This window comes from Pan paniscus, chromosome 5 (assembly GCF_029289425.2).
Source record: "Pan paniscus chromosome 5, NHGRI_mPanPan1-v2.0_pri, whole genome shotgun sequence".
NCBI lineage: Eukaryota > Metazoa > Chordata > Mammalia > Primates > Hominidae > Pan > Pan paniscus.
In genome coordinates, this window is record NC_073254.2 from 66,863,665 (window position 1) to 66,885,918 (window position 22,254).

The following is a 22,254-nucleotide window of genomic DNA, read 5'->3' on the forward strand; positions in this document are numbered from 1 at the left end:
TGGAGAGAGCCCTAAGCCAGTCTGGGAGTTAAGAAAAGCTTCCTGGTGGAGCCGACTTCTAGGTAGAGTGTTGAAAATGAGCCAGAATTGCTGGGCTAGAGGGTACTGAGTTTGCATGCATGGGAGATAGAGTGTCAAGAACTCCCAGTATTAAGAGTATTAAGATCTGGGCCAACAAATTGGCCTTAGAGGTATGGGCTCTGGGAGAGGAGGCTGGAATAGGAAGGAAAACAGAGAAAGGATCTGTTTGAATAATTAGGGCTTAGAATTTGTATTGTAAACAAACAATGGTGAGCTGTTGAAGAATTTTGAGGAGGGAATGATAATCAGATTTCCATTTTTAAACTGTTGCCCTGAAGTGATTTGGAGAATGAAGTGAGGGTTGGGGATGTGAGTTAGGAGAGCCATTATTGATGATGAAAGGTCAGTTATGAGACTGCTATTGTCATCATTAACATAAGTTAATTTTGAAGACCTAAATTAAGGGAGAGCAGTAGAAGTGGAAAGGGCAAATGGATTCCAGAAATGTTGAGATAAAATCAGCAAACCTCGATTCTGATTAGATGTAGGGGACGAGTCAAGTCTGGGTTGAAGGAAATGTCTGGAGATGAGTCTGAAGTGCCCATGGGGGACATTCTTTTGGACACATCTAGAGCAGTTGGGTATTTGAATTCAAACCTCAGAAAAGATCTGGTTGGAGGCAAATTTGGAAATCAGCGGACACAGGTGTAGCTGAAGCTAAGGGCCTGGGAGAAGTACCTGTCTGAGAGGCACTGTGGATGGTGAAAAGGGGGCAGATACCACAATTGACAGGGATGGTGGGAGAAGAAAGCCAAGGTGGGGCCAGAGAGGGTAGTGTCATTGTTACTTAAGCCAAGAGAGGAGGCATTGGTTAGCATTGGGAATCCTTGCAGAGCTCAGGGGAGATAAGCATTAAAACAGGGTAATAGTTTCACGGGAGAGAAATGACTCCCATTTCCTCTGTAACACCAAACCTAAACTTTCACTAATTCCACTGCACCTAGCCCACTCCCTTCCTCATTACTCCCCAGTAGCCCCTCTGCTCACAGACCTACCAGGAAGTCATACCATTCCTATGCTCTTATTTTGCCTCTTTGCTAGAATGCCCCAATTCTCACTTGTCTGAGCTCTATCCAGCCTTCTAGGGCTAACACAAGCCCACGTCCCCCCAGTGTTGCCCCAGGATACTCCGAGTGTGTTCTCTTCTATAGATCTATTTGTATTTCGCTCTAGTTTATACTTGTTTATGTGTGTCATCTGGTGGTGTTGGCTGTTGATTCATGAAGTTTGACTCTTCTAAGCTTCTTGAGGTAAAGGGTCTTATTGTATTCTTCCTCTGCGGCCTTTGTAGCCTGGAATAGTGTTGAATAGATAATCCTTGCTCTGAAAAAGATTTCTGGTTGATCAAAATTACAAGACTTGAGATTATCCAGTTAATAAAAATTCTTGAGGAAGATTTAAATTTCAGCTGTCCAGGAGTTGGAGTGAACCCTGTGCAAAGGAGATTGTTCTAAGGTAGAATCTTGGTCAGCTGATAGTCACATCAGGTTAGGTAGGAGGGTGTGGGAACAGAGGCCAGAAGTGAGGGAGGGGCTCTTACTCAGTGCAGCCACCTGGGAAGGCTGGGAGGCTTCAACATCATGATGACAATATGTGGTTTCCTCCAAAACGGGCTCAAATTTTACAGCTGGTCCTTTGAATCATGGAAGCATTGCCCATACCTGCTTGGTGAAAGTGAGGCCTAAGAGGGAGGGGGGCAGACCCCACGTGACAGTGGTTTCTGAAGTTAATGATGATAAAAGAATTATAACTCATGGTACCATTTTTGTAGCTGTGTTAGCTGCTCTCAAAGGGAGAATTTCATGGCAGGGGAAGAGGTGGTTGCTAAGGAAATGACAGAGAGGGGGAAAAAAAGAAAACAACCCAAACCCTGTTTCTGACCACAAGTTTAGAATTTTTCTTTTCTTTCTTTCTTTTTTTTTTTTTTTTTGAGGCAGAGTTTCACTCTTGTTGCCCACGCTGGAGTGCAATGGCGTGATCTTGGCTCACTGCAACCTCCACCTCTCCGGTTCAAGTGATTCTCCTGCCTCAGCCTTCTGAGTAGTTGGGATTACAGGAGCCTGCTAACATACCCAGCTAATTTTTTGTATTTTTAGTAGAGACGGGGTTTCACTATATTGGCCAGGCTGGTCTCGAACTTCTGACCTCAGGTGATCTGCCCACCTCAGCCTCCCAAAGTGCTGGGATTACAGGTGTGAGCCACCACGCCTGACCTTAGAATTTTTCATGACCTTGCACTACCAAAGGGAAATTTAAGTCCTTTCTTGTTGTTGTTGTTTTTGAGATGAAGTCTCGCTTTGTCACCCAGGCTGGAGTGCAGTGGCACAATCTCGGCTCACTGCAACCTCCTCCTGAGAGGAGAATCACTCAAGTGATTCTCCTGCCTCAGCCTCCCTAGTAGCTGGGATTACAGGCACCGGCCACCATGCCCAGCTAATTTTTGTATTTTTAGTAGAGATGGTGTTTCAACATGTTGGTCAGGGTGGTCCCGAACTCCTGAGTTCAAGCAGTCCACCCACCTCAGCCTCCCAAAGTGCTGGGATTACAGGCGTGAGCCACTGCCCCTGGCTGGGAAATTTAAGCCCTTTTTACCCTCAGAGGACAGATCTTTGCAACCCTCTCATTCCTGAGAGGTAAGGAATCATATTCTGAGTTAGAGCCCATGGTGGTTGTATCCCTGGACTCTCAGGTTCCTTTGTGGCTATTGGGTTACACACTCCAGGGGGTGGAGTTATTAAGAAGACCCTGAGATCTCTGTGGCTGCATTTTAAAGATCTCATTTGTAAGGGAAATGATGATTCTGCCAATTTCTCTCCCCTTGTGCACCTTTTCTTTTGAAGTTAAAGTTAATATCCTTTTGGACTTGTATCTCTCTGCTTCTTAGTTCTATAAATCTCTTCCTAGTTTATTTTCTGAAAGAGTGAAGTAGAAATAATTTCCAGAAAATAACTTGTCAACATAAAGTCATGAGGGAGGCTGGTGATATGAGAACTAGAAGGAACTGTCAGAGCTCTGCAGTCATGGTCTTCTGCAGACCAATAATAAGGCAGTATCATGTTCCATCCTTTCTCCCTTAGAACAGACAGATGCCAGTTAGTTCCCAGGTCTGAATTGTGCTCTCTTCCAATCGCTAAACTACTAAAACCCAAAGTTTTAGTCTTTAGAAATTCAGTTGAGTTGTCAGTTTATAAGAACCTGCTATGTGATGGATACGCTATTTTAAGGATATGAAGATTAGTAGGAATTGTGTGGTTATATATTATTTAACTCTGGATGCAGGAATCGTCTGATTGGTTTGGGTTCCCAAAGATGAGAGAAATAGCCTTGATTTTAGACAGCATGCAGACAGGGATACTGGGAGCATCTTGGGGATTCCTTCTTCTATAGTCACTGGGGTTATACCCAGTGACTCACCTTGATTTCTCCCAGCCATAAAATCAGACTGGTAATTTCATCTGGTTTGCTCTCTACTTCACAAGAGGTAGTAGAAGACTATATCTAAAGAATAGAGCACTTTAATTCCCCAGAACTCCAACAAGCCCAGCACCCCCAGATTATATATTGCTAACAGCAACAGGGCAACTTGAGAAGTTATCCCACATCCCAGGCCCATTCCTGTAGTTCGTCCACCAAGGTCAGTTGGAGAAACTTCCATCCAGAACTGAACCCTCAGGCACTCGGATCCCTCTGCTGGCTGATAGCAGAAGCGCCACTTAGCTTTTTCTTTTCTTTTTGTTTTCAAATGAATTCAGGTATATTCTAATTAGCATTTTCTTTCTCTCTCCCACACTCCCTCTTTCTGTGTTTCTCTTTCTGGCTGACTGTAATCCTTAATACACTTCTCTTGGTGTCTTTAATTCCTACATTGAGCTTGCGTTCATAGCCCATTCCTGGTAGAAGACCACTGTCTGATGGGTGCTGGCTAAATGAATGCCTCAATACAGGGTTACAGGGGCTGCCATAGAAATAGGTTCAAGGTATGGAGGGGACATTAGGCCCTGAACTCATGAATGATTCCTGCATCTCATATCAGTGATGGTCATAATAATGGCAAGTAATTATGCAGACTTGGAACCAAGCACTTTGTTAAACACTTTACAGCCATTATGTCATATAGTTCTTTTTCAGCCCTGTAAGGCAGCTTCTCTGTCATTTACTCCACAGATAACAAAGCTCAGGCTGGATTCATGCAGCTTGTTGATGGTGGGGCTCAGGATGTGAGTTCAGGTCTCTCTGGCACCAATGTCATAACTGCAAACTACAATGACTTCAGATACTCCAAGCTTTCCAAGCCCATATCTTGGCAGAAGTTCTTTGACCTTGCTCTCTGCCTAGAAGTCTCTTCCGCCTTTATCTTTTCTCAGGAATTCTGATTTTTCCTTCAAGATTCAGTTCAGGGTCACTTCAAGAGGGCTATACCCCCATCCTTTCCCTGTTTTAGTTGTTTGCTGAGACCTCCGTGAACTAGTGTTTGTCTCTAATGGAGCACTTATTGCACATTTTTGTGTTGATTCCCCTACATGTCTGTCTCCCCAGTAAACTTTGATCTCTTTGAAGGCAGGAAGTGTATCTTACCAGTCTTTGTATCCCTAGTACCTAGTACCTAGCACAGAGCCCAGCTCATAGCAATAAAAATGACAGCAATATTTCACATTTACTACGCACTTACCTTGGGCTGGGCAGAGTGCTAAGCACTTCATTTTTTAGACCCTCTCATTTAACTATCACACAACCCATATAATATATAGAATTATGAAGAAACTGAGGCTGAGAGAATTCTATAACTGCCCAAGGTCACCCCAGTAAGTGGCAAAACTGGAGCTTGACTCCAGGTCTCCCTGAACTTCTTTACATTTTATTAATTTTCATGCCCTACACTTTTTTTACCTGATTAGGTATTTTTTCTCTTCCAATATTGATTGAGACATATGAGTAGGAATTACATTTTCTTTGCTAAAATTAGTAAGCACCTTGAACAGTACTTGCTGTATGTGCTCCAGTACTTGCTGTATGTGCTTGCTGTATGTGCTCCATTTAGATAAATCAGATATTAAATTTTTCTGAAGAAAAAAGCTTGGGAAACATAATTACATAAGGTAACTAGAAATGATCAAAATCTATTTCTTTACCTAGCAACTTCAGATGAAATTTTGCAGCAGTTTTTATGAAATATTTTATGAAATAATTGCTGTATTCGTCTGTCACCGAGAAATACAAGTGTAAGTTAAGCATTTCTGAAGCCTGAAATTCACCGAGTACAGTTTTAATTACCCAAGAGAAGCAAATCTAAAACTACTTGCTTTTCAGAGCATAATTTAAAAAATGAACAACAGTCTTTGCAATTAGATTTTATGTTAAATTTAGGTCACATGTTAATTTTAACTGTTAGGATATCCTAGAATGTGCATTGTTCTTTACCAACCTAATGAGTCAATTTGCCTGTCTTAAATATGAGGCTTAGTCAGTTGCTCACCTCATATTTTCAAAGTACCGGTGAAATTAGTGGATAGTTTAAGATTAGGTAGGTGCTAAAGAAATACAGTCTATCATTAGCTATATCAATATTTGTAATTCTTATACTTCAATATGATATTTCATGCTATTAAAGCCTGTTTATTACATTTTAATATCGAGAAAAGCCCATATCCTTTAAAGGTTACCTTACTTATAATTAAATCTTGATAATCATTAAGTCATTGATATCACTAAATTATGTTAAGGTAGCTAACATTTCCATTTTACAAGATGTAACTTTGCCTCACACTGAGTGTAGTAAACATAGAATATTGGGACAGGCCAGACATGGTGGCTTAACGCCTGTAATTCCAGCAGTTTTGGAGGATGAGGTGGGAAGATCATTTGAGGTTAGAAGTTCGAGACCAGCCTGGCCAACATGGTGAAACCCCATCTCTACTAAAAATACAAAAATTAGCTGGGTGTGGTGGTGCACGCCTGTAATGCCAGCTACTTGGGAGGCTGAGGCAGGAGAATTGCTTGAACCTGGGAGACGGAAGTTGCAGTGAACCAAGATTGCGCCACTGCATCGCAGCTGGGCGACACAGCAAGACCCTGTTTCAAAAAAAAGCTTCGGGAGGCCGAGGTGGGCGGATCACCTGAGGTCGGGCGTTCCAGACCAGCCTGACCAACATGGAGAAACCCCATCTCTACTAAAAATACAAAATTAGCCAGGCGTGGTGGCACATGCCTGTAATCCCAGCTACTTGGGAGGCTGAGGCAGGAGAATTGCTTGAACCCGGGAGGCGGAGGTTGTGGTGAGCAGAGATGGCGCCATTGCATTCCAGCCTGGGCAACAAGAGTGAAACTCTGTCTCAAAAAAAAAAAAAAAAAAAGAAAGAAAGAAAAGAATATTGGGACAGTAAGGGATCTTGGTCCAACTCCATTATTCTACAGATGAATTAAAGGAGGCTCAAAGAAGCTGTCTGCAGCTCCTTGCTTCCTCTACTGTACCAGAAAGCCATGTTGCATTAAAATAACCACGGATCCTAGCCGGCCTGGTTGCTCACGCCTGTAATCTCAACACTTGGGGAGGCTGAGGAGGGAGGAGTGCTTGAGCCCAGGAGTTTGGGCCCAGCCTGCTGTACATAGCGACACCCCTGTCTCTACAACAACAGCAGCAACAAAAAATTATCCGGGCGTGTTGGCGTGCACCTATGGTCCTAGCTACTCTGGAGGATCACCTGAGCCCAGGAATTAGAGGTTGCAATGAGCTGTGATCGTGCCACTGCACTCTAGCCTGGGCGACAGAGTGATACCCCGTCTCAAAAGAAAAGAAAATAGCCATAGTTCCTTGTCCGTCTTAGCTGCATTCGTGTCTCACTGCGGCTTTGCCAATTTTCCTTTCTTTTCTGCAGGTTGCATCACCTGTCCTGAGAGCGCGGCGCGGAGTGCATGCGGGCCGCGGCCATGACGACCGCCATCTTGGAGCGCCTGAGCACCCTGTCGGTCAGCGGGCAGCAGCTGCGCCGCCTGCCCAAGATCCTGGAGGATGGGCTTCCCAAGATGCCTTGCACTGTCCCGGAAACGGATGTGCCCCAGCTCTTCCGGGAGCCTTACATCCGCACCGGCTACCGCCCCACGGGGCACGAGTGGCGCTACTACTTCTTCAGCCTCTTTCAGAAACACAACGAGGTGGTCAACGTCTGGACCCATTTACTGGCAGCCCTGGCCGTCCTCTTGCGATTCTGGGCCTTTGCCGAGGCTGAGGCCTTGCCATGGGCGTCTACCCACTCCCTGCCTCTGCTCCTCTTCATCCTGTCGTCAATCACTTACCTCACCTGCAGCCTTCTGGCCCACCTGCTGCAGTCCAAGTCAGAGCTCTCCCACTACACCTTCTACTTTGTGGACTATGTTGGCGTGAGCGTTTACCAATATGGCAGTGCTTTGGCTCATTTCTTCTACAGCTCTGACCAGGCCTGGTATGACCGGTTCTGGCTTTTCTTCTTGCCAGCAGCTGCCTTCTGTGGCTGGTTATCTTGTGCTGGCTGTTGCTATGCCAAATATCGTTACCGGAGGCCTTATCCAGTCATGAGGAAGATCTGTCAGGTGGTGCCAGCAGGTCTGGCTTTTATCCTAGACATCAGCCCTGTGGCACACCGTGTGGCGCTCTGTCACCTGGCTGGCTGCCAGGAGCAAGCAGCCTGGTACCACACCCTCCAGATCCTCTTCTTCCTGGTTAGCGCTTATTTCTTCTCCTGCCCGGTGCCTGAGAAGTACTTCCCGGGTTCCTGTGACATCGTGGGCCATGGGCATCAGATCTTCCATGCATTTCTGTCCATCTGCACGCTCTCCCAGCTGGAGGCCATCCTCCTGGACTACCAGGGGCGGCAGGAGATCTTCCTGCAGCGCCATGGACCCCTATCTGTCCACATGGCCTGCCTCTCCTTCTTCTTCCTGGCTGCCTGCAGTGCTGCCACCGCAGCCCTTCTGAGGCACAAAGTCAAGGCCAGACTGACCAAGAAAGATTCCTGAGGCTGGCAAGTGGGGCAACGTGTGGAGGAAGCCCCTCATAATTTGGAGAAAACTTGATACAATAGAAGCTGACTTTTAAGGCATTGGCTTTTAAATTAATAACATATATCCAAGGATATGTTATAGCTGCAGTGTTTGAAAGCCAAAGGATTTAAGAGTTTTGTTGTTAATAAAAGGAATACTCCTTTTCCTTTTGGATCATAGCTTAACAAGGCACAGGAAGGGAAGGGATCTTGACTAAGATTCATGAGACATTGAATTAAGGAGAATCATCTTCATGCCTGAAAATTTAGCAAAATTCCGACTATGGCCTCCAGGGGCAATTCCTAAAAGCTGAATGGATAATAAAATTGGACTGGAAAGTAAGTAGGTGGCTGGTCCTCACCCTGTTGGAATGGCTATCCTACTATGCTGTTCTTTGGTAATGGAATAAATTGACCCAAGGACCGAATTTCATTTGGATTTCAAATTGTCCAGAGTTGGAAAAGCCTTCAAGATGACATGATGAATTACTCAGTTCATCTGATTTCTGGTCCCTCCTTTCTCGACAACTATAATACTAACCCTTTTCTCAGGATAACTGTCTACCTGGCAGTTTTCTCTGAAGTGCTGTTCACTCCCATCCCTACCTTGCATGGTAATATAAAGGACTAGGAAGCAGTCATCCTTCCAGGAAATGCTTGGATTCATGTGGACATTCAGGAAGCTTATTCTCATATAATACTAATCTAAACAGTACTAGAAATTACAGTGCCAAGAGCCACCAGGAGGCCCAGCCAATAAGCATAGATACTATATGGTATCATGGGACCCGTCTATTTTTTACCAGTGGACTGCAGGATTACTTGAGAGTTATCAGGGCTGCCTAACAGACCAGGAGATCTGGGGGTTGCACCAGGGAATCTCCATATTTGACCAGCATGTTTTAAAAGCTCTTGGTAGGATTAGTTGGTTCTAAGGATCCCTCTAGGGACCTCATTATTTCAAGAGGAACCCAAAGTACAGCCTCCTACATAGATGCTGCCTCATGAAGGACCCACAAAACTAACCTAGTTCAGGGTTCTCAGGCAGGCAGTTCTGCTTCAGCTTAGAGCAGAACCCATAAAATACTCAAGTACTGGGATAGGCAAGCATGTGTGTTTACTGTGGATTGGTCCCTGAAGCCTCCTTTGGGTGAGAACGTGTGAACCAGGCACCCTGGTTTGTTTGGAGCATTGCTGCCCAGAAGCTTCTATGGGATAGGTGGTGCTTGGGATTGATGTGTTGTGGCCATGCAGCCCTCCCTGAGGATTGACTTCTGCACTAATCCAGTGAAGGAGGCTGCGTCAAAAGAAGGGCTCAGAAGCCCTCTTTTCAGAGGCAATGATTCCTGTCAGTATGAGGTCCCTTAGTTACTAAAAAGGGATGTGATTTAACTCCAGTTTGATGAACCTCCTCCGAGTTTACTTTATTGTCTTCAAATCTTTTGTTTTCTTCCTTTTTGTGAGATTTGTAGGTTTTGTGCCTTATAAATGGAAATGTATGAACACTTAATATATGCTCATGTAGAATTTTCTGTTCTGGGTTATTGGGATAAGAAAAAATATATATTGCTCTTCATCTAGTGAATGAAAGAAACTTCAGAAAGCTAGAATTGCTTATCAATCAAAAGACTTTCTCAATCTGTATTTTGGCCACAAACAAACATATTCAACTGAAGCTTTCCAATAATCTTTATATCAAGAAAGCATGCGTCTTGTCAGCTACATTGTTTTCTTAGATGGATTTCTCCTGTTAATCCTCAAATATCTGAACTTCTGTGTTACCCAAGTGTCTTATACAAGCTTCTGGTGTCTAGGACAAATTTATGGCAAATAAAATTAGCAAAACTGAACTGGGTTGAACTGAACAAGAGGATGGGGGAATTGTGCAAATACGTTGTTAGTAGAAGGTCAATTTAAAATAGGGACTAGAAATTGTTTGAAGTTTTCTTTATTACGGATTCAAAGACTATTATTTTGAAAGTTGGAAGGAGAAGGGAGGGAAGAGAGCAGAAGGGAAGAAGGTGTAAGTCAAGCTCTTGAATATAACTGGTGGTATTGTGGGCAGAGATCTTTAGTTCAAATCCACGTATTTTTTAAAAGAGAGAACCGGAGGTAGAGCAATGATCAGATGGGTGCACAGACCAGTGCCAATCTGAACATTGTTAATGGCCTGTGACATGATGAGCACAGGAACAGGCATGAAGATATTGCCATACAATTTTAATTTATACAAGTATTGGCCCCTCAAGTGGTTGGAAAAATTTTTTTAAATCTCTTTTTCTGAGACAGGGTCTTAATCTGTCGCCCAGGCTGGAGTGCAGTGATGCAATCACGGCTCACTGCAGCCTCGACCTCCCCAGCTCAAGCAATCCTCCCACCTCAGCCTCCTAAGTACCTGGTACTACAGGCACATGCCACCACACCTGGCTAATTTTTGCATTTTTTGTAGAGACAGGGTTTTGCCACGTTGCTTAGGCTGGTCTTGAACTCCTGAACTCAAGTGATCCGCCCACCTTAGCCTCCCAAAGTGTTAGGATTACAGACATTAGCCATCACGCCTGCCCTAGAAACAGTTTTTTAATAGGAGATATTTGAGAGGCATTGAGGTAGGAGACTCTATGACATGCCCTCAGAATATCAGAATCTTCTTAGAAATAAACTAGGAAATGCAGATGTTTTTAACTACTCAGACTTTTGAGGAATTAATCCTTTTAAAACATTTTTGTTAAAGTTAGTGTATCAGTAAGAAACAGACCTAGTTTAAAAGGAATAATCAACAATTTTATAAAGGAGATGGCTTATTCCACCATAGCCCCTCCAACATATCTACTGGAAATTCTGCTAGTTAACTTTATCTCTCTCTCTCTTAATTTAGACTTTCAACCTATGAAAATGTAAATACCTTTGAAAAAACGAAACTATCAGTCATTTACATCTTCTCATGAATGAAATGCAGTGTAGGGAGAGGAGATGGCAGGACACAGCAAACGGGACACATTTGCCTGCTTCTCTCTTGCCTAATTCTTCCTGACCTGTATTTACTGATGAGTAATAATACTTGTAAGACTCTAGGGGTTCATTTCCCATTTCAGCGGAAAGTACTTCACTCAACAACAATATTCTCAAGAGTCTTCTACTGGAAGCTAGAAAGAAATAGGAATTTAAGTCCATAGAATGAAGGTAGTTATTCCTGCCTGTGTTGCCCACCTGTTCACAAAAAGTACCTTTATGCTTGAAAACATTAGGTTTTTTGGTTACTGCACTGTAGTTTCAAATGGATCCTCCAGATGGCATTCATGTCTTACTCAGAAAGGGCACAGCCATTGTCCCCAAGGCTTCTGTCTACTAATTCTATTGGTCTTGTGTTTTGCTTGATTGCTTGGCAAAAAAAAAAAAAAAATGGAGCTATTTTCTGTCTATATAAATCTACTTATATGAATAACCATTAAAGTGATTTTGTATATGCATTGTTGTAGTGTCAGCAGTTTAAAGAAACAGCTACTTTGTTTCTTTGACAAGGACTACCTTGAAGAGGCCCCCTCTAAAAGGTTTTATTTATACAAACATTGTCAGGAAAAGGAGGTCAGGACACTATCTCTACCAAGAAGCAGGAAAGTATAAAAACTTTTTAAAAATCTCCATGCCCTATCCCCCATACACATATCCCCCATACACACACCCTAATACCTACTTGTGAGTAGAACAAATTGCTTCCCCACAAAATGCTATGAAGTTGATTTCTCTGAAGATTTCAATGTAATTAAATAAATATTCCTAGTTTCATAGATAATAGTGTAAAAGATTTCAAAATTTTTAATTAATTGGCTACAATTTTATAAATGTAAAAATTATGAATTATACTATGATTTAATTATAGCAGGTACTACAATGTACGTGTTGTGAAATGTGGCATCTATTAACCAACTAATTATGTAGCCTTCAAAGTTAGATTGAAAGAGCTGTGTAAAAGGTGATTCTCTAGGCACTGCTGAAGCTGCAACTGCAGCTTCAGGCTATAGTACTATCACAATCACTAAGAAAACAGCATTTCTATGGCTAGGGGCTCCACTGGTCGAATTATGGTTGTCACTCTTGCCCAAACCCTTTTTTTCACCAGCAGGGGCCCCAGGCAGTTTGAAAATGCTTCTGTTGTTACTGTTACTAGTTTAACCACTCTTCAGTTATTAATTTAGCAAGAATTTATTGAGCACCTATTGGTGAAAGGTACCACCTTGGCTCTGGAGACACCACAGTGTGGAAAAACACACTCTGTGGGCAGAGAGTCTGCCGTCTGCTAAATGAGGACCAGCATCTTTTCCTTGGGCCATGAGGGTCCCTCTCCCCGGATCGTGGTTCCAATCACAGCCTGAGGGCCAGGAGGCTGGGACCTGGTTTGGGCCAGAACTTCTTCATAAGGATTAAACCTTCTCTCCTCTTTACCTCCAGAGGTTGGAAACATCTTCCCCTGTAGCAAGGCAGTCACCTTAAAGCTGCCTCTACTTCCCGTTACTCCTGGTACTTCTCCGACCCTTCTCACTACCCTCTAGTTGTTTTAACTCAGTCCTGGGGATCCTTGACACATCCAGACAGAGAGAGAGAGAAGCCCTAAATTTCCACAAGCAGTAGAGACTTCCCAGGTACATAAAGTCCCATCCTTCAAGGAAGAGGATGTGTGGTTCCAACCTGAGTATAGGTTCCTAACTTGGTAAGTTGAAAACAGCATGCTGCACTCTGGCTACCTCCTTAAAACAATAACCATATCCTTTGTGGAATTATTATAGAAATAATTTAACATGGAAGGAAAATAATTGCATTAAAAAGATCATTTAAATATTAACTTTGGGAGCATATCTATCTATGGTAAGGGCTTTTCTTACATAACAGAATTCTCACTGGAAGAGGTATTCACTATATTTTAAGATTCCAGGAGGCCTGGACCATATGGAAGGCTACAGAATAACAGCTCAAATTTTATTGTGCATTATGGTTTCTAAAACATTTCCACATCAATATGAGCTTCTAAACTGTATGAGGTAAGTAAGGCCAAACAGGTCTCCATTGAACTAGGAAACACTAGAAAGGTCAAGTGACTGGTTTGAAGCCACACAACTAGTTATAATGTTTAAACTCATTTTTCCTTCAGATAAATTCACGGTCCAGCTAATCAGAAACATCAGCACCAAATACTTGCAGAGCTTTTTACAGCAAATGAAGCACTTTTATGCATTATGTACACTTTGACATAATCTTTTAACTTTTGATCCTAATATCTCATGCATAGCCAGGGTTGCATCATTTCTTTTTTGAGTTAAAGTGACTTCACTCCACCCACATCCTTGGATGCGGAATAAAGCATTCATTGCATCACAGAGGCTTCTCAGAACCGCAAAGTTCATTGTCCATGGGCCCTTGGGGACTGGATTATAAAGTCAAGTCCTGCTCTCCAGTCAGTTTCCTGAAAATATGTTTGGATCCTTGGATGAGAAAGTCCTGCCAAATCTCAAATCCTCCCTTTTATCTTTTGATGGGATTGTCAGTTCTTTAAACAATCACCTTTCCCCGGGATTTTGACAAGAGATATGAACTTGAACATGGGATTTAAAAAATGTTTCTCTGCCATATGAAAGAGTTTTGCAGACTTACTAGAAAGCACAGAAAAGTCTTTGATTATTTCTTAAAGCAATATATGCTTATTAAAGAAACTAGAAAAGTAGTAAGAAAAGATAATCCTTGGATCCATCAGTAAAATAAAATCCCTGTTAGGGAAAAATAAGGCTTATGTCAAAATATTGTCAATGATAAAAGGTGTAGCAGTGTCATGTAAAGATTCCTGAAAAAACAGATATTGTAAACTAGAAATTTTAAGCAGCCTAGTATTTTATTCTCTAAGTTACAAAATCAACCGTCTGGCTCAGTTTACAGGAGTACCAGGAATGACATTACACTCCCTTCTGAAATATTATGTAGGTAATTTGATGCTGTTGTGGCTGATACTGGCTCATTAATCCAAGCCAATGATACATTGTCTCTCATGTTGAAAGAATTGCATGGAATGTTTCTCCTGAATCAAGCTCTCAGAGAGGACTGTGCTAGAAATACCTTCACTGGAGGTAAGGACTGGCCTGTTGAACCTGTGAGTATGTGGATTCATTGTCAGTCCTTCCACAGTGACCACTACTAGATACCAGGCTCTGTTCTAGGCACCTGGGATACAGGAATGAATAAAACACACAAATTCCTGCCCTTATGGAGAAACAATGAACCAAATCAATAAATTATATATTAGAAGATGACGGTGCCAAGGAGAAACAGAGAGCAAGGAAGAGAGATAGACTGGAGGAATTGGTAAGTGTGCCATTTTAAACAGGATCAGGGAAGAATACCAAGAAAGGTGATGGAGCCAGCTCTGTTTCTCACCCAGGCAAAGGGAAGAAGTGCAAGGGCTCTGAGCCCAGGGCATGCCAGGAATGGCCAGGAGGGAAAATACAGAGAGGGAAAATACAGCAGAAGATGAGGACAAGTTGTATAGGTCTTGTGAAGAATTGCTTTTACTGTGACTTTGGGAATGGGGTATGTGAGGAAGAATTCTGTCCAAGGAAATTCAGGGTAGCTAGCTATCGATATGGATTAATTACTAATTGCTCATTACTTTGCCTTTAGAAAACAGAACAAATTCTGTTTCCTGCAATATGCACAAAACCAGATTGACATGAAGTTATTCCATGTGTAGGCCAGGCCCAGCAAACTCTGTGTTCCTGTGGCCACACTCTCATGCTTGCAGAATTCTTCCCAGATTCCTCCCAGAGCATTTTTAAAGTGCCCAGAATGTTGACCTCTGCTTCCGACATAGGCTTTGAATGTTTTCTCATTCTTTGGACACTAGTTTGTACTCTGGATAATCCTCTGGGCAGAAATGACATGACATGTCTAAGGCAGAGCCTATAAATTGGGGATAATAACAGTTTACATTATCTAGTACTCACCACTTGCCAAGAACTGAGCTGAGCTGTTTTCCTAGATTCCTTCATTTAACCCTTATAGTAGCCCTGTGAGGTAGGCACTAATACTGCCTCCATTTTGCAAATGAGGAAACTGAGGCATAAAGTAAATTTGCCCACAACTACCTGGCTCTTAAGTAATGGAATCTCACAGACACTCAGGCCTTTGAATCCAGAGTCTATATTCTTAGCCACTAAAATTAAGTGAATGTAGAAGATTCTTTCATCTAACTTCTCACATTGTCACTTGTGTGAACCATAAAAAGTTTAAAATTAAGAGGGAAGTGTAATGTAGATTTCCATCTCCCCACCCCTGATAAATGAAGTAAACCTAAGGATGCAGTTCTCATTTTATTTCTAGACACTTTAGCCAAGCAAAAGTCCTTATACTATTATTGTCGAATGGTACCAAGGCTGAGATTCCTAAGTGTATTTTGTGCTAGAATACAACACGGCGCTACTCACATTACAATCTCAGAAGCCCTCTGTAATGACCTGAAGGATCTGAAGGACAGAAACTCACTTTAAGAACCACTGACTTCAAATTATTTTTGCATGCTTCTCTAATGTTTATAAAATGACTCTAGTGAATACTTTCTCATCTTTAGGACCTTTTAATACATCTTATTCCTCATTAAAATAAATTTGAGCATGATTCCAGGCTAAACAAATTTCTTAAAGACAACAATGGCAACATGCAAAATATCTCCATCTAGTGTTTTCTCTTTTCTAAACAAGAACAAATCATCTTGGAATCTGACTAATTTTGCTCCAGGAAAAATACCTTTGCACACAGTACCCGGCACAAAGTTTGTGTTCGGAAAGTGCTAGTGGTAATCACACAGTCATTATTTCTTTTTCTTTTTTTTTTTTTTTTTTTTTTTTGAGATGGAGTTTTGCTCTTGTTGCCCAGGGTGGAGTCCAGTGGTGCAATCTCAGCTCACCACAACCTTTACCTCCCAGGTTCAGGCGATTCTGCCTCAGCCTCCCTAGTAGCTGGGATTACAGGCATGTGCCACCACGCCCCGCTAATTTTGTATTTTTAGTAGAGACCAGGTTTCTCCATGTTGGTCAGGCTGGTCTCGAGCTCCCACCCTCAGGTGATTCGCCCGCCTCAGCCTCTCAAAGTGCCGAGATTACAGGTGTGAGCCACCGCACCTGGCCCACAGTCATTATTTCTATCACTTCACGCTGAGCAGGGTGTTGTGAGTTCTGCACAAATTCATCCACACTCTCCAAGGGCTCCCAGATGTCTCTCACCAGAACAGGAGCTCTCTGTCCTTGGGAGGGATTTTTCTCCACCCACAACGGAATAAGATGTAGTTCATCTTCCCTGGGAAATGGGGGATTTCTTGCTTTCCTCCACATTCCTTCCCTGGCATTCAGTCTGCATGATCAAAGACTCTCTCAGGCATCAGGAAGAACCTTCCATTGGTACACACACACACCACCCAGACATTCTGGCAGCACCGCCCTTTCTCACTATGGTCCCCAAGTGTTCTCAGACTACAGAAGAAACCCTACTGGTCCACATACTCATTTTTTCTACCTTTTGATTCCCATCTATTATGTGTTTGTGTCCCTTAGGTATATTGAAGTCCTAAACCCCGCTGCCTCAATTAGTGACCTTATTTGGAGATAGGGTAGTTGTGCATGTAAGCAGTTAAGATGAGGTCATACTGGACAATCTCTTAATTCAATATGACTGGTGTCCATATAAGAAGAGGAGAAGACACAGAGGAAAGACAGCCATGTGAAGACACGTAGACACACACAGGGGACAGCATCATGTGACAATGTAGGCAGAGATGGGAGTTATGTATCTGCAAGCTAAAGAGTGCCAAGGATTTCTGGTAATAAGCAGAAACTGGGGGATGGGGTGTGTGGGTTAGGGTGGCGGGGCAGGCAGAGAGAGAGAATGGCCTTGCCAGCACCCTGATTTCAGACTTCTAGCCTTCAGAACTGTGACAGAAAAAAAATTCTGTTTTAAGCCACCCAGCTTGTGGTACTTTGTTATGATGACCCTAGAAAACTTAATACAGCATCCCAGGGCCAACCTCAGTTTTAACCTCCCTATGAAATTGACAGTTTTTTCTAACCAGTGGCTCTTGGTCTCTCAACTCAGCAAGCACAGGTAGAGAATGGGACACGAAGACCCCTCCCTTCCCCCCCATCTATACCCTATTAAAGGGAGAAATGGGATTTGCAGATCTCAGCAGAGATACAGATGGGAAGCTTATCACGTGTGTGAATACAATAGAACCTCTGTGGTAGGGAGTTAAGTACAGAGAAAATGTTGTGAACAGCCAGTTTCAGTGTGGCTGTGTTTCCCATCTGAGTCTACCCTGTGTAAGCAGGTGCTCCTGGGTTGCACCTTGGCAACTTCCCACCTGGGTCTTTGCCTCTACTCTTGGTACTCACAACCAACTCATCTACCTGCAAGCACCTTCATCTTTGGGTGCAAAGGTTTTATATTCACCGTCTGCCTCGCATTCTAGTGGTGATAAAAAAAAATAGTAAACCAAACAAATAGGGAAAAGACCATGGCTCCACGGAAAGCTCCAGCCATCTAGCCTCCTCTGTGGCCCACCAGAAAGCCGTTGTGCTCTTTTCATAAACTCTACCTTGAAAAGAGATTAGATGCCCTCCTACCCTCTAAAAGGATCTGGGTGTATGTGTGTGTGTGTGTGTGTATGTGTGTGTGTGTGTGTGTGTGTGTGATATTTATTCAGAGTTGGTAGGTGGGGGGTGGGTAAAAAGGAAAGAAAGACTTAACTCACACAAACCAAACCCTTCTACATGTTGCATTCTCTAAAGTGCCCAACATATTTCCCTACCCCCCTTTTCTCCTTTCTTTTTACCTTAATCTGTCTTTAATTTTCCATAGTTTTTCCAATTCCCAGTCACTGACCAAACTGTCCATTCACCATGCTCCCCCAGACAATGGTAATAGCAAACAGTCAGTGAGCGCTTACTATGTGCCAGACACTACAGTAAGTGCTAACATATATGAACTCATTTAATGCTCACAACTACCTTGTGAATTGGGAATAACAATTATTATTCCTGTTTATGGCTATTAAAAGGTTAAGAAACTTCTGCAGGGTCACAGAGCTGGTAAGTGGTAGGATTTGCACCTCTGCAGTCTGACTCTGCAGTCCATAATATTTTATTTTTATTTTTTATTACGAAAAACCTTGGGCATATACAAAAGTAGATAGAATTGTATGATGAATTCCCATGTAATCACATACACAATTATCAAATCATGGGGAATCTAGTTTCATCTACATCCCTACTCACTTGCTTCTGTCCATATTGTTTTGGACATTATATAATTATATAATATATACTATCTCATATATTATATGATATTATATAATATCTATAATTTTATAGATGTTATATAATTTTTCCTACAATACATGCTTTTTATGTATCCTTAAAAGATGAAGACTCTTTACACAAGAATACAATATCATTATCATGTCTAAAAAACTGAAGAACAATTCCTTACCATCAAATATCCTGTGTTTGAATTCCCGATGGTCTCACAAATGTCATAATTATTTCGAAGTATTTAGTTTAAATCAGGATCCCAATAGGACCCACACATTGCAATTGGTTGAATTTTTACTTAAATCTCTTTTTAATTTATAGGTTTCCCTTCTAGCCCAGTCTTTTTACTCCTTTCCAATTCAGTTGTTGGCCAAACAATCATTTGTCCTGGAGAGTTTCCTACAGTCCACACACTTTACCGCTACATCATTCTGCCTTTGGGGTACTATATTGTAGACTTTTCATTCCATAGATTATAGAGAGGGGAAAACTCAATGAAATGATTTCTAGACTCACTGGAGCTTTCATGAACTACATGAAATTATAAGTACATGTGAATGTGTGCATTTTAGGGAACCAAAGTCTAAAGCTTTTACAAGATTTTAAAAATGATCCCATGACCCTCAAACAATTAATGGTCATTAGCTCTGGTCCTGGCTTTTCATTTTAGAGATGAAAAGCAGGAGACTTAGATAGGTAAATTGTCCAAACTCACACAAATATTCTTAACAGGCCAGGAATGTGGCTCTCAGGACCTAACCTGTTCCACTTTCTGTTTCATGCTGCATATGTGAAAGGGGAAAAGGAAAGTGGTTTGAGATGCTCAATAGAAGGTGTCAATTTCCCCATTGTTTCAAAGTTGCCATTTACCTGAATTAATGAATTCACTTCTTGTCCACATTTGGAATCTAAAACTCTAGTCAATGTTACTACCACAACATTCTCACACTTCTCTTTCTCCGTACTATTGAAAGCTTTATTATGCCAGAGATGTCTCACAAGCAGGATGCCAAGATCAATGATCTGTCCTGAGCTAAATGAGGACTGTCTTTCCTAGATGTCAGAGGATTGAGGTGGAGTGTAAGAAATACTCAATTGGGAACCAGTCATTAATTGATAGTTCCTTGATCTCTTTTGGTCTGGAGATTTCTCATTAGTAAAATGAGCTAACTGGACTGTGTCAATTACTTTTCAAGCATTTTGACTGTGATCATGATATACTCTCACTATGAATGTATATGTATGTATATATCTTGAAAAAACTTTCACTGAATTATTCTTACAAAATGGAATGCATCTGGATAATTTCTATTCTATTCTTTATTAAAAATAATTCTCATTGTGGTCACAACCTATTAAGTTGATTTTAAGAACTGCTAAAGGAAATCTGCAGCAGTTTGAAAAATACTTTCCCACGTGACCGCTGAGTCATTCATTCATTAACTGTAGTAGGTCAGTAATTTTCCAACTATTTAATGGACATCTATGTAGTGCTAGGCACTGTGATGAGAGTTAGGAAAATGGCAATGAAAAAATGAAGACCATCTTCTTATGACGCTTATATCCTGTGAAGTATGTTCCATCAGCTTTGACAAGGAAAGAGAATTCCAACGGAATCAGCTAAAGCTATTGAATAGGTTTGACTTAAGGGAGGAAAAAGCAGCAGAAATACAGGTTTTTCCAAACCCCAGGCAGGAGCCCACATCAAGACTAAAATAGTCTAGACCCAAATGATGTAATTTTTGTGTCAAATGAAGATCTCCTGTGGATCCTAAATCTAATCACTGGATGTTTCTCCTTTTCCCATACTTCGCAAAGATCGAAGTGGATGACTGGGCCCTCTTTTTAGATAAAATATTTCAGAGGCCATGGAGTGATGGAAAGGAATGCTAGAGAGCACTCTGACTGAGGGACACCCCCTGGCCATATTCACGTGCTCACCACACCCCCAAGTACCTGCAAAACCTGCAGGTATGTAATTGGTTGTTTTCTTTTCCAGAAATTTTGCTGTACCATTTTTACCCAGCAGAGGGAAGCAGAACACCAAATCACTGCAGAAGTAATCCAAGACACATGCACACGCAGCCCTTTGGTATTTTTTGTCCTGTGAATTTAGGTATTATAGAATGAGAATGTCACAGTTTTGAAAACAAATTCTGGGTAAAGTCAGCTCTGGGCAAAATGCTGAAAGAGGAGAGGTTTATTTTAGCTGACTGCTTATGGCCTGTCCCATCAGGATTGCCTGGAAGACATTACCCAGCCCACAAGGCCCTCTTTCAGGCTTGGCTCCTGGCAGTCTGACCTTTCAATTTTTTTCCATTCCCCAAGTTTTGGAACACCTGCTAAAATCATGCAATATTTCTGTGGTCTTCTGAGTCAGGCTTTATGCAATGGCCTTTCAATCATGGCATTTCCTACTTTAGCTGCCAGGAATGGTCAGTTTCCTGCCCTCTTTTATATATTCCACTAAGTGGGAAATGGTGGGTACAAACTGAAGTGCAATGCATGCTAAGTGGTCATGTAGACTGGAGTGCAGTGGCATGATCTCTGTTCACTGCAACCTCTGCCTCCCCAGTTCAAGCGATTCTCCTGCCTCAGCCTCCTGAGTAGCTGGGACTACAGGCATGTGCCACCACGTCCAGCTAATTTTTGTATTTTTAGTAGAGATGGGGTTTCGCCAGGCTGGTCTCAAAATCTTGGCCTCAAGTGATTTGCCCACCTTGGCCTCCCAAAGTGCTGGGGTTACAGGCATGAGCCACTGCACCCGACTGGGATACAAACTCTTAATCACAGCAGACCTTCTGAGGATCCAGGTACCTTTCTGAAGCCCTGCCTTTCCTCCCGCCCCACTTCTTTACAGACTTGTCCCTGTGCCTTTTAACACTAATGCAGTACGTCTGACTTCCCCTCCTCAGAGATGATAGCATTTTTAGGAGGCCATAGACCAACAGAAGTTGTCTTCATGCATTTCTGGGGTCTGAAAGTAGTTAAAACACACCCCTTAGCCATTTAACTGGTGTGCTTTTCTGGAGAGAAAGGCATGAGCAGAGGGCACTCCTCAAATAGAAACAGATGCGATAATGGACAATAGGCTTAGGCATGACTCAGCCTTTCCAGCTCCACACGCTCCTTCCCTACCCAACCCAGGAATATAGATCCAAGTGCAACCATGCACTTAGTCAAGAAGGGCTCTTCAAAGTGTGTCCTAATGCCATGAAATTTACTTTTAATAAGAGAGTGGGTAGGGAGGGATCATGGAACTTCTAACAGTTTAAGGTTATCATGAAGAGTCAGCAAAAATTACAGTAACCAGTGATTCTGGGTAATCAGCGTCAATGAGGTGGAGAGAAGTGGGAGAGGTGCCTTATCTTTGAAAGGTTAAACTTGCCATCTTTTTTTTTTTTTCCTTTTTTTGAGACGGAGTTTTGCTCTTGTTGCCCAGGCCGGAGTGCAATGGCGCGATCTTGGCTCACTGCAACCTCTACCTCCCGGGTTCAAGCGATTCTCGTGCCTCAGCCTCCCAAGTAGCTGGGATTACAGGCATGCGCCCCCATGCCCAGCTAATTTTGTATTTTTAGTAGAGGTGGGGTTTCACTATGTTGTCCAGGCTGGTCTCAAACTCTGACCTCAGGCGATCCACCCGCCTCGGCCTCCCAAAGTGCTGGGATTACAGGCGTGAGCCACCGCACCCAGCAAACTTGCCATCTTGACATATTCCTCCAGTGACTGGCATCCATCCTCAGTTGGTGTCTAAGGTATAATACAACGGACAGGTACTTTAAAAGTTTTCAGTAACTTCCACAATGCTAACCAATGTTTGAGGA

The 22,254-nt window shown here is 42.4% G+C and overlaps 1 protein-coding gene across 1 annotated transcript in view; it reads left to right on the forward strand.

The window, feature by feature from the left end:
• Positions 1-11,560, forward strand: part of PAQR8 (progestin and adipoQ receptor family member 8) — a 45,249-nt gene extending 33,689 nt beyond the window's left edge. The window contains exon 2 of the mRNA XM_034962240.3: positions 6,954-11,560. Coding sequence (XP_034818131.1) covers positions 6,991-8,070 — 1,080 coding nt within the window. The 5' untranslated portion in view covers positions 6,954-6,990 and the 3' untranslated portion in view covers positions 8,071-11,560. The remainder of the gene's footprint in view (positions 1-6,953) is intronic.
• Positions 11,561-22,254: the final 10,694 nt, after the last annotated feature.